Raw genomic sequence first — 13,394 nt, 5'->3', positions numbered from 1 at the left:
CCGAGGTCTTTATGTGGTCGGCTAGAGAGTCCAGAATGAATTTTATCAAGCCAGTACCTTTCTAATGTTGCCATCTTTGCTGCCATCTTAAGGGGAAAGTCTGTAGGAGTCGATTGCCAAGTGTGCTCTGGAAATTCACAATTTCGTCGCCGTTTAAAAAAAAAAAAAAAAAACATAGTCCAGTATTTCTTTTGAAATTGAAATGAAGTTGTATGGACTGAATCATCCGTAAATCGATCTAAAGTGCATTTTACTCCGGACAATTCCTTTAAAACCATCTCTAAATGATAAAAAAGTAAAAATCATTTTGAGTTATAGTCGTATAATACGTCATTTGCCACCGCTGTAAAGTGCTGGAAAAGCTTGAAAATTGACCTTGAAAGTGCTTGAATTTGATCTTGGAATAGGTGTACGAACCCTGTATTAACTCCATTGTACCTGCAATCTGTTGCAGTTCCGCTAGGGGTGATCACAAATAAGTGCAAAAACAATGGGGGTCTATGGAGCTAGACGGCTAAATTTGTCTCTTTCACCTGGTTGTCGTTGAAAAATCAAAGATTTGATTGTGGTTTCTGCAAGCTCACTATGGATTATAGGTCAAAAGTTGAATGAATGAGTACTTACGTCCTTTCGATTTCTTACAGGTTGGGTCGTTGTTGCCCACAACACACTAGCTTTCTGCTAATGAATGACGTAATTGACACATTTGAAAGGCTTTTTAGAACAAATAAGTGACTCAAAAAATATAATACTCAGCGGTGTGTATTTTATCTGTCCCCTCTTTCGCATGCAACATTCAAATTTCTGGGCAAAAAATTATATCCTGAGAAAAGTGGATTTGAGGGGTACAGCTCCATAGACCTCCATTAATTCTGCACTTATTCGTGAGCGCCCTCATGTGGAACCAGAAAAGTAACTGCAACCAGTTCAGAAACCGGAAGTTTCCTGAGAGTGGCGGTTCTCCCCTTATTAGACATTCTCTGCTGTTGCTCACCATTGTGACTCCTCACATAAGCAAAGTGCAGACACAAGACCACCCAGGTCTCAGCTGCCTTGCTGTTGCTGGCTGCCCTGGGCACAAAGGCCTCCCTGGCAGAGATGGGAGAGATGGTTGAGATGGAGCTCTAGGACCCAACAGAAAGGAAATCCTGGTGTGTGTGTGTGTGTGTGTGTGTACCTGTGAATGTGTGTGAGAGACAGAGACCATGTGTGTGAACTTTTCTGTTAATGAATTATTCAAGTTGATCAAATGTTTATCTATTTCTGCATGTGTCGGAATCTCCATCTCATGTGTGTGTTTGCAAGCACAGTAGTAGTTTATAATCACTCCACAGAGTTGGCAGCCCATGACCCTAATAATAGTAAAAGGGGACCTATAGGTCATCCAGGTCCAATCGGTTCCAAAGGAGAAACGGCAGATTTAGGTACATTTTTGAAACCATTTTTAGCTATTTTATTTTGCAGTCTTTGTATGTTGAATTTATAAATCAACTCTATTCTCTGGTCATGATTCTTCAAAACGCAGAAAAAATTGATTTTTCCACTTTGGTGACAACTTTACAGTCAGAAATCCAAAGTCCCAACTCATTTTGTGTGGCAAATTATAAAAAAAACATTCCTTGATGCCTTTGCAAATCGCAAAACACTCTACCTTTGTGTTATAATGTATGACCTCTTAAATATACTGTCTTAGCTTCAAGCTTCCAAGACTTTTGAACTTTGAAACCCATGTCTTGCATACGTCTGTGCGTGGTGGTTCTTGAAGCACTGACTCCAGCTGCAGTCCACTCTTTGTGAATCTCCCCCACATTTTTGAATGAGGTTTGTTTCACAATCCTCTCCAGGGTGCAGTTATCCTTATTGCCAGTACCTTTCCGGAAATGTTGCTGCTGCAGCTGGCATCTTTAGGGGAAAGTCCGTAGGAGTCAATTGCCGAGTGTGAATACGCTCTGGAAATTCACTATTTCGTCGCTGTTTTAAAAAAAAAAAAAAAACATAGTCCAGTATTTCTTTCGAAATTGAAATGAAGTTGTATGCAACAGCAAACCCTAGCTTACTAACAGGTTGGAATTTTGAAATGTCACGTGACGCGATGATGGTAAATCCACGACGATGCAATCGACTCCTCCTATACAGACTTTCCCCTAAAGATGCCAGCTGCAGCAGCAACATTTCCGGAAAGGTACTGGCTCATAAAGACCTCGGGATACTTCAGTTTGGCTTTATGGACCCTCTACTCACTACCATGTAAGTGTAATGTTGTTTGGAACTGTAGAAGAGGTATAAAAATAGCATTTTGTAGCGGCGAAATGATATGCCCTGGTCACTTCCAGGCTAACGAGTTTTGACTAAAAACGGTAAAATCAAACTTTCTGAAAACACATCCGAATGACATGATTTTGATGTCAACTCAACATATGTACTCCCAATCATCCGTAAATTGATCTAAAGTGCATTTTACTCCGTATAATTCCTTTAAGGGAAAGGCTGGTCTAATCATTTCACATAAAATTGCTCTGAGTATCTTTTCCGTTGAGCACCGTTTTCTTAATAGAGTCAACACAAAGGTCGACTGAATTTTGTCACTAAATTTGCCCTGATTAGCCTATGTTATCCATCTAAATGATTTTACAGCTCTCTTATCTCACCCAAGTTGACACGGCCTACTGTTCTGAGGGGTATTCCAGAAAGGAGGTTTAATAAACACTGAGATAAAACTTAAAGGAGAATTCTGGTGTGATATTGACCTAACGTGTATTGAAACATGATACCGAGTGTGAACGTATGTCTCATAGCCCATCTCGGCTTGTCCCCTGCACTCAAAAATCTGGCGCTAGTTAGCCGATGCTACCAACAGCTTTTTCAATAGTGGTGCTTCGGCATCGGGCTAGCCATGCAAATAAATCACTGTTTTACACCCATTTACGAGGCTCAATGTATCTCCACACTTCATTGGTAGACTTCCGAGGGCCCTGACATTTAAAACGAGACATTGAGAACTTTGAAAAAGCACTGGTAGTTTACTTAAAGTGGGTCCCTGTTAAGTTTGGACGGGTTCCTTCAGGAATCACGATCCCCATTTTCTCAGCAGAAATGGCACAAACTGCAGTTGACACAAACAACCACAAGGTGTCACTTTGGAGTTCTGCCACTATTATTTTTGATGCGACTTGACTTACTGCTTCCATGATGCAGTTTCCAAGTCAGTAGAACAATCAGAGAAAGCTGAGCCATTACCAAACATATATGATAATACAATAGCGTGAGTTTATATATCTTATACCCTATTTGTCACGGTTACTTATAGATTTGATAGTGTAACGATAAGCGCATAACATAAGAGACTTTCAGCGGGGGCACGGAAACTTAATTTGATCACGGTAGTTTAAGCTTACACTTGACAAAACATTCTAATATGAAAATGTAGATGCAATTGTTGTAAGATGGTGCAGCTCCTTTAAGAAAGCACCGTGCAAAAAAGTAGACGTGCTGGAGCGAGTCATATTCAAAATGCAAAAAATAACACTGCAGATAAAACCAATTATCCTCATTCATTGCAACCGCAGCATGCCTGCTTGCCGACGTTTAAACAAAAAAGATATCAAAGCACCTTTTTATTTTGAATGTAACACGAAAAAATGTTTAAACAGCTGGACAAATGATTTAGCTAATTGATTATAGCCTGTACACCAGCAATTGTTGAACATTTGGAAAAAGATCGCTCAGCTGTTGCCACAGTCACAGGCAGAAACAACATGAGAGCAGTACACACTTCCCCGAATGTGGATGTTACACTGTCATAATCTACCACCAGCCTTTTGGCAAGTTGAAAAATAGATGACTTCTGTGAAATCTCTGCTTTAAAGCAAGACCTAAATGAGAGGAGTTGTGTTGGGAATGTCGGGTGCAATGTCCATGCTATAATGGTCTGACAAGCGCATGCCTTTTCAAGCAGTTCATCATCACCTGCGAGTTGAAGGATCATAGGACGTGAAGACTCAACCACATAACAAGTTTCCCGCATGCTTGCACATCTTTGGGACTGATTATGATGTCCAGAGTTGCATTAAATACCTGCACTTTGAAGTATCTCTGCATCGGTTAAGCCGCTCATCTTCCGATAGTTCGGCAAAGTGACGCTTCACTCTCCGTGCTCTAACATTTTCAAATGTACTCTGAACCCCCATTTATTTGCGAGTGTCTGCGCTGTAGCCTTGGCCTGGTCAAAGGCACGCAGGTAGTCAGAAAGGACCGGTATAGAATTTTCCAGCAATTGCATTGCGGGGGTAGCGACGGAGGTCACAGGCCCTGGTGCTGACTGCACTTGCTGCACCTACTAGGCCTAGTTTAATGCACTGCGAGCGCTAATGTGTCTACTGTAAATCATTCATGTGTGAAAGTCATTAGGCTGGAAGCGCTAATGTGTCTAAGCTCATTAGTCTACTTTCAATAGGCCTACTGTACAGCCTGAGAGGGGGAACATAACCTATAGCCTAGGCTACTGTAGAGTAGGCCTACAGTAGGCTATAGGCTAAACAATCAGTTGTGAAAGTCTGCAACGAAAGTTTCCTAATGGAAGCTTAACGTGTCTATTGAGCTCATTAGCCTACTTTCAATAGGCCTACTGTACAGCCTGAGAGGGGAACATAGCCTACTGTAGAGTAAACAATCAGTTTACTTAGTTACATTTGTTTAGTTAAATCCAGTTTTCTACTCTATCTCCATGATATGCTTAGCCTATAGAAAGACGAAGTCGGAAAGTGCTTCAGAGAAAACGTATTTATTGAAATAATGAACAGTCTACATTCTACATTCTACAGTCTAAATTTAAAGCACGTTGAATCCCTGGGAAGATCTGCGCGGTTGTGCGGAGGAATTCGTTGATCTTATTGATGCAGTCCTTCAGTTCACTCCTCCCCATAGCAGGGAACTTTCGTTGTAGTGTTGAGACCACAAAGTTTTTCACATTTTGGCGGTAGTGCTCGCTGCCCTTCGGGCCCATCCCAGTTGGTGGTTTTGCTCCAGGCTTTATAGTGTTCCTCTGTGACGATGGACCTGAAGAGCAGGCATCCGTGATTCGCCCACTTGGCGTGAGCTCTGTTGGTGAATCTTAGCGTGGTCTTCGACCAACATCACGCAAGGTCACGCCTGCGTGTTGACTAGGAACTTGGATGCTGTCGCTGAGTGTGACGGAGAGGGCCAATGGAGACATCTGCAAGGAGGACGCTTGAGAGCTGGTGTCGAGGTGCACCTGGGGATTGGTCTCTCAGGCGTCAATAACTTCTCTGCTCAATGAAGGCCGGGCTGAAGTTCTCCCGATTCCAGTCTCTGTGGCTCTCCAAGTGGCTGGTCTCTCGGAGTTGTTGAAGCTCGTTTGAGGTTTTGACCTCCGCTTTCAACCGATCATTCTCGGCGCCTCTCGCTACTCGAAGCTTTCTCTGCTCTCGCTACTCGAGCTTTCTGCAAAATGTGTGAAAGTCATTAGGCTGGAAGCGTGTCTACTGTCAGTGACTAGTGCGAGAAGCGGGTTCTGTGTTGTAGGCTATGCATTTTTCCGACACTTGGCTGCAAGCTGCCCTCCCCCCTCCCTTCTTCACAAGCAGTGCAGCTTTCTGAAGCGGTGCCTTTTGAGCTTAATGTAACAAATACCACCAATATTGTTGTGTGGCAATAAAAGTATCCAGGGTTTGGCGCAAGTAGCCTAAATATATAAATAAATTAAGGACATACAATCCTTAACGTGAAAAGCTTAACGTGGCTTAATGTCCCAAACAACAAGTCGCTTTATCCGCCATTATAAAGAAAGTTTAACGTGTCCCAAAACAGCTGTCAATTAATCACCAAACGCCAAGAGGGTTGAGTCTGAATGACACCGAAGTTTTAGACACTGTTTTTGAAGTTAAGAAATATTTTCGTAATAAAATGGTCATTTAACCAATAAAGGCTGAAAAATGTACAGTAAAACTAGGCTATACAGTACATGCAACCCAGCAGAAGACTATTATAGGCTATTGGCAAATCATTGAGCATCATTCACACATTGTATTCTGCAGTCTCTACACGTGGAGCGCTAATGTATAGGCATACTGTAAATCATTCAAAATGTGTGAAAGTCATTAGGCTGGAAGCGTGTCTACTGTCAGTGACTAATGCGAGAGTTCTGTTGTAGGCTATGCATTTTTCCGACACTTGGCTGCAAGCTCCCCTCCCCCACCCCCTTCTTTCACAAGCAGTGCAGCTTTCTGAAGCGGTGCCTTTTGAAGCTAATGTAACAAATACCACCAATATTGTTGTGTGGCAATAAAAGTATCCAGGGTTTGCGCCAAGTAGCCTAAATATATAAAATAAATTAAGGACATACAATCCTTAAAGCTTAAAAAAGCCTACATGTAGATTAATGTCCCAAACAACAACAAGTCGCTTTTATCCGCTCATTATAAAGAAAGTTTAACGTGTCCCAAAACAGCTGTCAATTAATCACCAAAGCGTCAAAGAGGGTTGAGTCTGAATGACACCGAGTTTTGGACACTGTTTTTTGAAGTTAAGAAATATTTTAAAGTAATAAAATGGTCATTTAACCAATAAAGGCTGAAAAAATGTACAGTAAAACTAGGCTATACAGTACATGCAACCCAGCAGAAGACTATTATAGGCTATTGGCAAATCATTGAGCATCATTCACACATTGTATTCTGCAGTCTCTACATTGGAGCTAATGTATAGGCATACTGTAAATCATTCAAAATGTGTGAAAGTCATTAGGCTGGAAGCGTGTCTACTGTCAGTGACTAATGCGAGTTCTGTTGTAGGCTATGCATTTTTCCGACACTTGGCTGCAAGCTCCCCCCCCACCCCCTTCTTTCACAAGCAGTGCAGCTTTCTGAAGCGGTGCCTTTTGAAGCTAATGTAACAAATACCACCAATATTGTTGTGTGGCAATAAAAGTATCCAGGGTTTAGCAAGTAGCCTAAATAGGCCTATATAAATAAATTAAGGACATACAATCCTTAAAAAAAACGTAGCCTACATGTAGATTAATGTCCCAAAACGTCAACAAGTCGCTTTATAAACTCATTATATATGGATTTCTATGAAACGTCACGAAAACATCGTCGCAACCAAGAGGCAGAAAGCACCATAGAACAGCATAGAGCAATGCAAAAGAGCAAAAGAATAAAATGATTTTTGTGCTGACAACTGCACCAATTGAAATCAATGATGGTTAGAGAATGTTAAATATGTTCAATATCCCTAACGGAATGCATGTCTTAGCCAAAAATGACAAAATAATGATGTTATGTTAATAATGCAAATGAACGCACACTTTGAAATATAGTCGGAAATGAGATGTTATCATCATTGAGACAACAGGGTATACAATAAAATCCGATTGTAGCTTACAGCAGCCGGCTATTTAGGTTAAGTTTATAACGTTGTGGACAGCCACCAAGCGTCTTCTGCCCCACGGCTGCGGCACAGTCTTGAGTGACCGGATTCGTTTTCCTTTGTCATATGAATGCTGTCATTTTGTTAACATTACTGTTAAGGAGATGCTGTAGGCAAGGCTATATTTCAACCTCGTTAGTGTCAGAACTATTCACAAGGCTTCTGGGCAGCATTTTTATGTTCTGTTAGCAAGCGAACTTCTCATGACTACCGACAAAGTAGCCTACTGCCAGCTGACGAAGCTCTCATTTTAAAACATTACTGAGAGACAGGCACTATACAATCAAGAAATCTTGCCACTGAATCCAAAACTATGTTTAACATTATGTACAAAGCTTAGGCTACAGTGGATTAGCATGTTGCAGGGCTGCTAAAACAGAGAAACGACTGAAAACTTCGCCAATCACAGCCCTTGCTGTCGAATCGCCCGTCCGGTTCGACCGTTGAACGCCACAGCGGACTATGCTGCCCCCCCCGCGGCTGCAGTTGTACTTACATGTCACCCAGCCGCGGAATCACCATTATCGTGAATGAAGTGTCAATTTTTAACGGGGACCCTCTGTACAAGGCGATTTATACAGACAGTATCTTCCGCGAAGTTTAAGCGTTTGCAGTTATCTTGAATTTAGTCACTATAAGTCAAGCAGCGGTAAGAATGAACAGGTATGATAAGGGATCAGATTCCAAAATAATTCAGTGGAAATGCATGGATTCCAGTTTCTTCCAGTAGCAGCAACTGGAATCCATGCATTTCCACTGAATTATTTTTGGAATCTGATCCCTTATCATACCTGTTCATTATTACTCGTTGCTCGACTTATCGTGACTAAATTCAAGATGGCTGCAAACGCTAAACTTCGTGAAGATACTGTCTGTATAAATCGGCCGGCAAGGCCGTCAGTCTCCATAGGTTAACATGGCAAAACTCGACCCCCTACCTGATAGCCCCAAATATATTTGCATCTTTCTAAAACTGCTTTTCCATGTCTCACCTGCATAAAATATAGTATAAACACAGATATGTGTGCATTGACTTAGAATAAATGGGGTTTACTGCCTGGTCGGGACAAATGAAATAGGTGTTTCAATCGTCCCCCCATAGACATTTAGCATTATAGGCTGTTTTGCATCCATTACAAACAAACATGCAATGTGAACGTCTGGGATTGGGGAGAGCACTAAATGCTCTACTGAATAAGCATGAAGTCAAACCTTTAAATGAAAAACACTCTTTAATAATTAAAAAAAATAAACCGCTAATGAAGTAAACTGGTGACCATCAGAAATCGTTTATCGCCTGTAACTCAGTGATAACAGGACGTAACAGGATGGCATTTGGCTGAGCAACGGAGGTTAATATGCTCTATGTTTTGTCCAAATGATGTCTGTCTATCATCGTTGCACTCGGAGAAAACCGTGTGTTTCGTTTCAATCGTCCCGGTTGTACCCTTCTGCAAACCAGAGAATTGAGAGCTGGTGGGGAGTGATGAGAAAAGACACGGGCTTTGCTCACCCAGCTGTCCAGTGCACGTTAGATAATACATATTTCGTGGCCACAAATTACTATTTCGTGGGAACTAATTAATATTTCGTGGCCACAAATTACCTTTTTCGTGGGAACGAATTACTATTTCGTGGGAATTAATATTTCGTGGCCACAAATTAGTACTTTGTGGGAACGAATTGCTATTTTGTGTCCACAACTTATTATTTTGTGGGAACGAATTGCTATTTCGTGGCCACAACTTATTATTTTTTTTCCCCATGACATATCCGGGGCTCCGTAAAATCATGAGTGAAACCGGCGAAAGGAATTGAGCACCGTATTTTTTAGAGGCGGAGTAGTCGAGGCTTACGAGGAGGAGAGAACTGTAATAACAAAAAAAGAGCAATACTTAAGCCCTGGTGTCCGAGACCTTGCTTGGCAGAGAATAGCCTAACTGACCGTGTAAATGCGTATGTTTAAGATAGCCTATTTAATGTCAAAAGAACAATTAAATAATTCACTGGACATCACATATTGTATTGACTGCTTTGAATGATGCTTTCTTAAACTAGCTTAGTTGTCACAGATTGAGTGGGCCATAGAATTCTTTGAGAATCCTAAATGTAATTTTCTATTTTAACGCGGGTCCTGCAGCTGTGGGCCAAGTTAAACTTTTGCGCTCCATCATCGGAAGGGTGAATGTCGGAAGGCATGGGTAGCGGACACATTTCGGTGCACATTTGGAAAATGTAATAAGTGATGCTGACCTGCCAGTTGTTGATACTACACTTTAATGATCCTCGTGGGTTTGTGTCCAGGAAAACAAATGAAGTTGCGCAGGAACTGATTTACCGCAAGGCAAACTTTACGCACCGACCGACAGCTTGCCGATATGCTCTGCGTCTCCAACACTACAAAAACTCCCAGTCGGAGAGCGTGTGTATAGCTTATTAAAAAATATTTTATCCCAAATGCCATCAGCATTCTTAACCAAACTTAGTGACACCATGCATAGGCTGAGCTGTACAGCTATATTTAAACGTATTTATTCATTTTCTATAGGCTATGTTTCCCCTTTTTTGTACTGTACTTTAATTAGCCTATATCTTCAATGTGTCTGAGATGTTGTTTGTCGATCTGTCTGGTCAGTGTTGTGCGTGAACGACTTCAAAAGAACGCGTTCATTGAACACGCTCATTTTTTCGTGAACGTTGAACTGAACGCAACACATTTTTTAATAAAGAACTTGAACGTGAATTAGTTCACATTATGTGTCATGAACGGCAGACATCACTGTAAATGAACGTTGGAATTTGTTAACTGAGTGACATCTGTTTTCTCTTTTGAAACGCAACGAGAGAAAGTTCCTCCCTCCTGTATTCTCGCTGGTGCCGCTTAAATCATGTATCACCAGACAAATGGTTTTGACATTGTGTGCGCAATGCATTGCGGGCAACGTAGTGTCCGGCTGAGAATAGTTGAATAGCATACTGGCTTCCGCACAACGTTACCCGTGATAAATTGCAGCAGAGCGGGGTAGGCATAGTAACTGCCGCGTAGCAGGTAACGACGAGAGGGCCGAGGGCTGGATTTCATTGCACTAAGTATAGAACTGGTCTAACTTGTCTGTAGGCTACTGCTGCAAGTTTTATCACCTGGTAAGAAACCCACAATTGCAGTGTCATGAGCAAATGTCTAATGAGCAGCTTCAAAGAACGTATAGCGATTTCTAGCTCGTAGTGTGAAAAAAGTATTTATTTAAATATCTCACGAAAAAAGTAAAATGAACTGAACTTTGAACTAGTTCAGAATTAAAATTGTGAACTTTGAACGTGAACTGTTCACTTTGAGCATGTATGAACTGAACTTGAACTAGTTCAGAAAAGCTGTGAACTGGCACAACACTGTGTCTGGTGAGCCAAACACAAATGTCCATATGGTGTAGGCTATAGCTAGCCTACATTAAAGATTTATTTTATTCTATTCTAATCCACCATGCGTAATGTAGGGATGGAGAATGCTTTTCAAGTAGCCTATATTTAGGATTCAGCTGGAAAAACTCTAGCGCTCTTGAAAAACTCGTTTGGAAAAGAATGGATCATGTGATGTCGTGGTCTTATCGCCCTCTCACGGTGAATTGCACGGATGAATATTTGATTGATATATGATTTTGTGCTTCTTTGTCAATCGGACCTTCATCAAAATGAAACGCCATTGCGTGACAAGTGTAAAAATAGCGGCCTGATTGAACATGCACTAAAATAACCGAACATAATTTAACATAACCTGAACAAAACATACCCCCTACCAGGTTAAGTTCAGAGCGTATGTTACTATAGTTACTGACATAGACTGATCATTTTTGAGTTTTCTGGAACTGAAATCCCAGGTTTACCGTTTACTCTGGGTTTACATACCCAGTTCAGTTCAGAGCCTATGTTACCATAGTTATAGCCTGATCATTTTTGAGCTTTCTGGAACTGAAATCCCAGGTTTACCGCTAACTCTGGGTTAACATACCCAGTTAAGCCAGTAAACCTGCTTTCTGGAATACCCCCCTGATAACCTCGCGTCTGTTTAGATCAATAACATCAGAGCAATAGTAGTAGCCTACAATAAAGTGTGATGGTACCAATAAAACAACGCAATAGACTTAATAAAAGCGAATATTTTGGACATGTTGCTCACTCTCATGTGAGGTGACGCACTACACTGAACACCTGTACTGTAAGTTTTCCATGTTGTCTTGGTGGAAGGAGGAGCTGCCAAACATCAAGGGTAGGCTATAGGGCGGGGTGTAAGGGAAAAAACAGAGAGCGAATCGCCAGGAATAAGGAACTGCGATTTCGTTCGAGATCACGCTCTTAGTGACCTTTCTGTGTCGTTGTCTACGTGTATCTGAAACTGGTAGAGGGTCCACACACATTGTATTAGTAAATATTTTATAAAGGCTACTACGAGGTAACATGGTAAGTCAAAACAACAAGATAGCCTACTACATGTGATAGTATTCTTGCGTTTCTCGACTAGTCGCAGACTAGCGCACACACCAGACTAGTAGTTTCATTTCGCCTGTCGTCGACATCACTGATGTAACCTAGGCTATGCCCATGAGTTTACACGGTTTGGACTCAGTCGTCATGATTTCTCTGTCCTTCGATCCTCAGGAATGGGGAGGTCGATATGAGACGTTGGATTTGGAATGTGAGGAGGGCACAAGGACGGTGAGAAAACTTTCAGAGGGTGGGAATGGGACACACATTTCGCTTTACTAACGTTGCGCCTTTAGGTGTCGGGTTGACCCAAATAACCTTTGGCAACTAACTGCCCTAGACTGTGTAATTTGATAAGGCACATAAAAACCCTTAAACGTTTTCTACTCTGTTCTCAGGAGAAAAGTGCGTTTAGTGGAATGTTCAAAAGGGCATCAAAAATCTCAGAAAGCTCAGGACCTGCACAGGTGAGAAAACCATTTTATGATGATTCTGGCAACATTGACAACATCTTGCCAACAAATGAAAAATCAGTGCCTTATGAGTGTAGTTTTGAGTGAATAGCAACATGTTTTTTATATGCAATGTAATTGATCATTTATTACAGGAACAAAATGGCAATCTCTCAAAAAGCAATGATAATCTCTCCGACAACAGCAGCTTGAAGGTAGGTATCTCAAAGTATATTAGGCTATTATTTATTAGAGTGCACTCTAATGTGAAAATGTGTGAAAATGCACTCTACTGTTATCCGATTTATTCTCATTATTAAAATTATTATGACCGCCGCTAGCGAAGCGGTCATATAGGGATTGTCAAAATTGTTTTGTTTTTTTTCGTCATCTACTTCCTGAATTTTTGGTCAACGATACCCGGGACACCAAACCACCAGGGCACATGAAATTTGGTAGGTATGTAGCCCCACTAGACCTTTACGGAAAAATTTCGTTTGGTTCCCGGGGCCACTCCCCCCCCCGCGCTGGGCCCCCCGAAACCCAAAAAATGCAGTTTTTCCTAAATAACTACCTGAACCGTGGCACCGAGGATGAAGAAATTTTTATGGTATGTTGGTCTCAAGGGCCCACATCAACCTAGCCCATAATCACTCATTTGTGATTTGCACTCCCCCCCCCGGTAAAAAATGAAAATGCAATATCATTCTGCTTTAATCGCCCCTCTCTTCAGTTAAGATGTTCAGAACTGCACCAAATTTTATGTGTATGATTAACCTGACATTCTCTGGGGGTATGCCAAGTTTCGTAGAATTTCATCCATGGGGGTCTAAAAAAATTAAGTTATGTGTACATTTAGCGTCTGTACACTCATTGGCCTGTAGATGGTGGTGCACACATATACACGCACACACACACACACAGGCACGCACATACCATCAGTATCGGCAATTACAACGGCCGATACATAATTACAAATTCAGTAGGATTAAAGGAAAACCAAATATTCATCATAAT

General features: G+C 41.4%; 1 protein-coding gene across 7 annotated transcripts in view; it reads left to right on the top strand.

Moving 5' to 3' along the window:
• Positions 1 to 10,479: 10,479 nt before the first annotated feature.
• Positions 10,480 to 13,394, top strand: part of apol1 (apolipoprotein L, 1) — a 51,462-nt gene continuing 48,547 nt past the window's right edge. For 5 of the 7 annotated variants that reach the window (XM_048242519.1, XM_048242527.1, XM_048242540.1 and 2 more), the window contains exons 1-4: positions 11,763 to 11,901; positions 12,100 to 12,156; positions 12,324 to 12,392; positions 12,533 to 12,592. In XM_048242519.1, the coding sequence (XP_048098476.1) occupies positions 11,899 to 11,901; positions 12,100 to 12,156; positions 12,324 to 12,392; positions 12,533 to 12,592 (189 nt within the window). In that variant the 5' untranslated portion in view covers positions 11,763 to 11,898. Of the gene's footprint in view, positions 10,591 to 11,762; positions 11,902 to 12,099; positions 12,157 to 12,323; positions 12,393 to 12,532; positions 12,593 to 13,394 lie in introns of those variants that run through there. The other 2 variants (XM_048242548.1, XM_048242532.1) reach the window with 2 other exon arrangements.

This window comes from Alosa alosa, chromosome 1, assembly GCF_017589495.1.
Source record: "Alosa alosa isolate M-15738 ecotype Scorff River chromosome 1, AALO_Geno_1.1, whole genome shotgun sequence".
Taxonomy (NCBI): Eukaryota; Metazoa; Chordata; class Actinopteri; order Clupeiformes; family Clupeidae; genus Alosa; species Alosa alosa.
The sequence above is the reverse complement of the archived record's forward strand: the minus strand, read 5'-3'. Positions and strand labels throughout refer to the sequence as shown.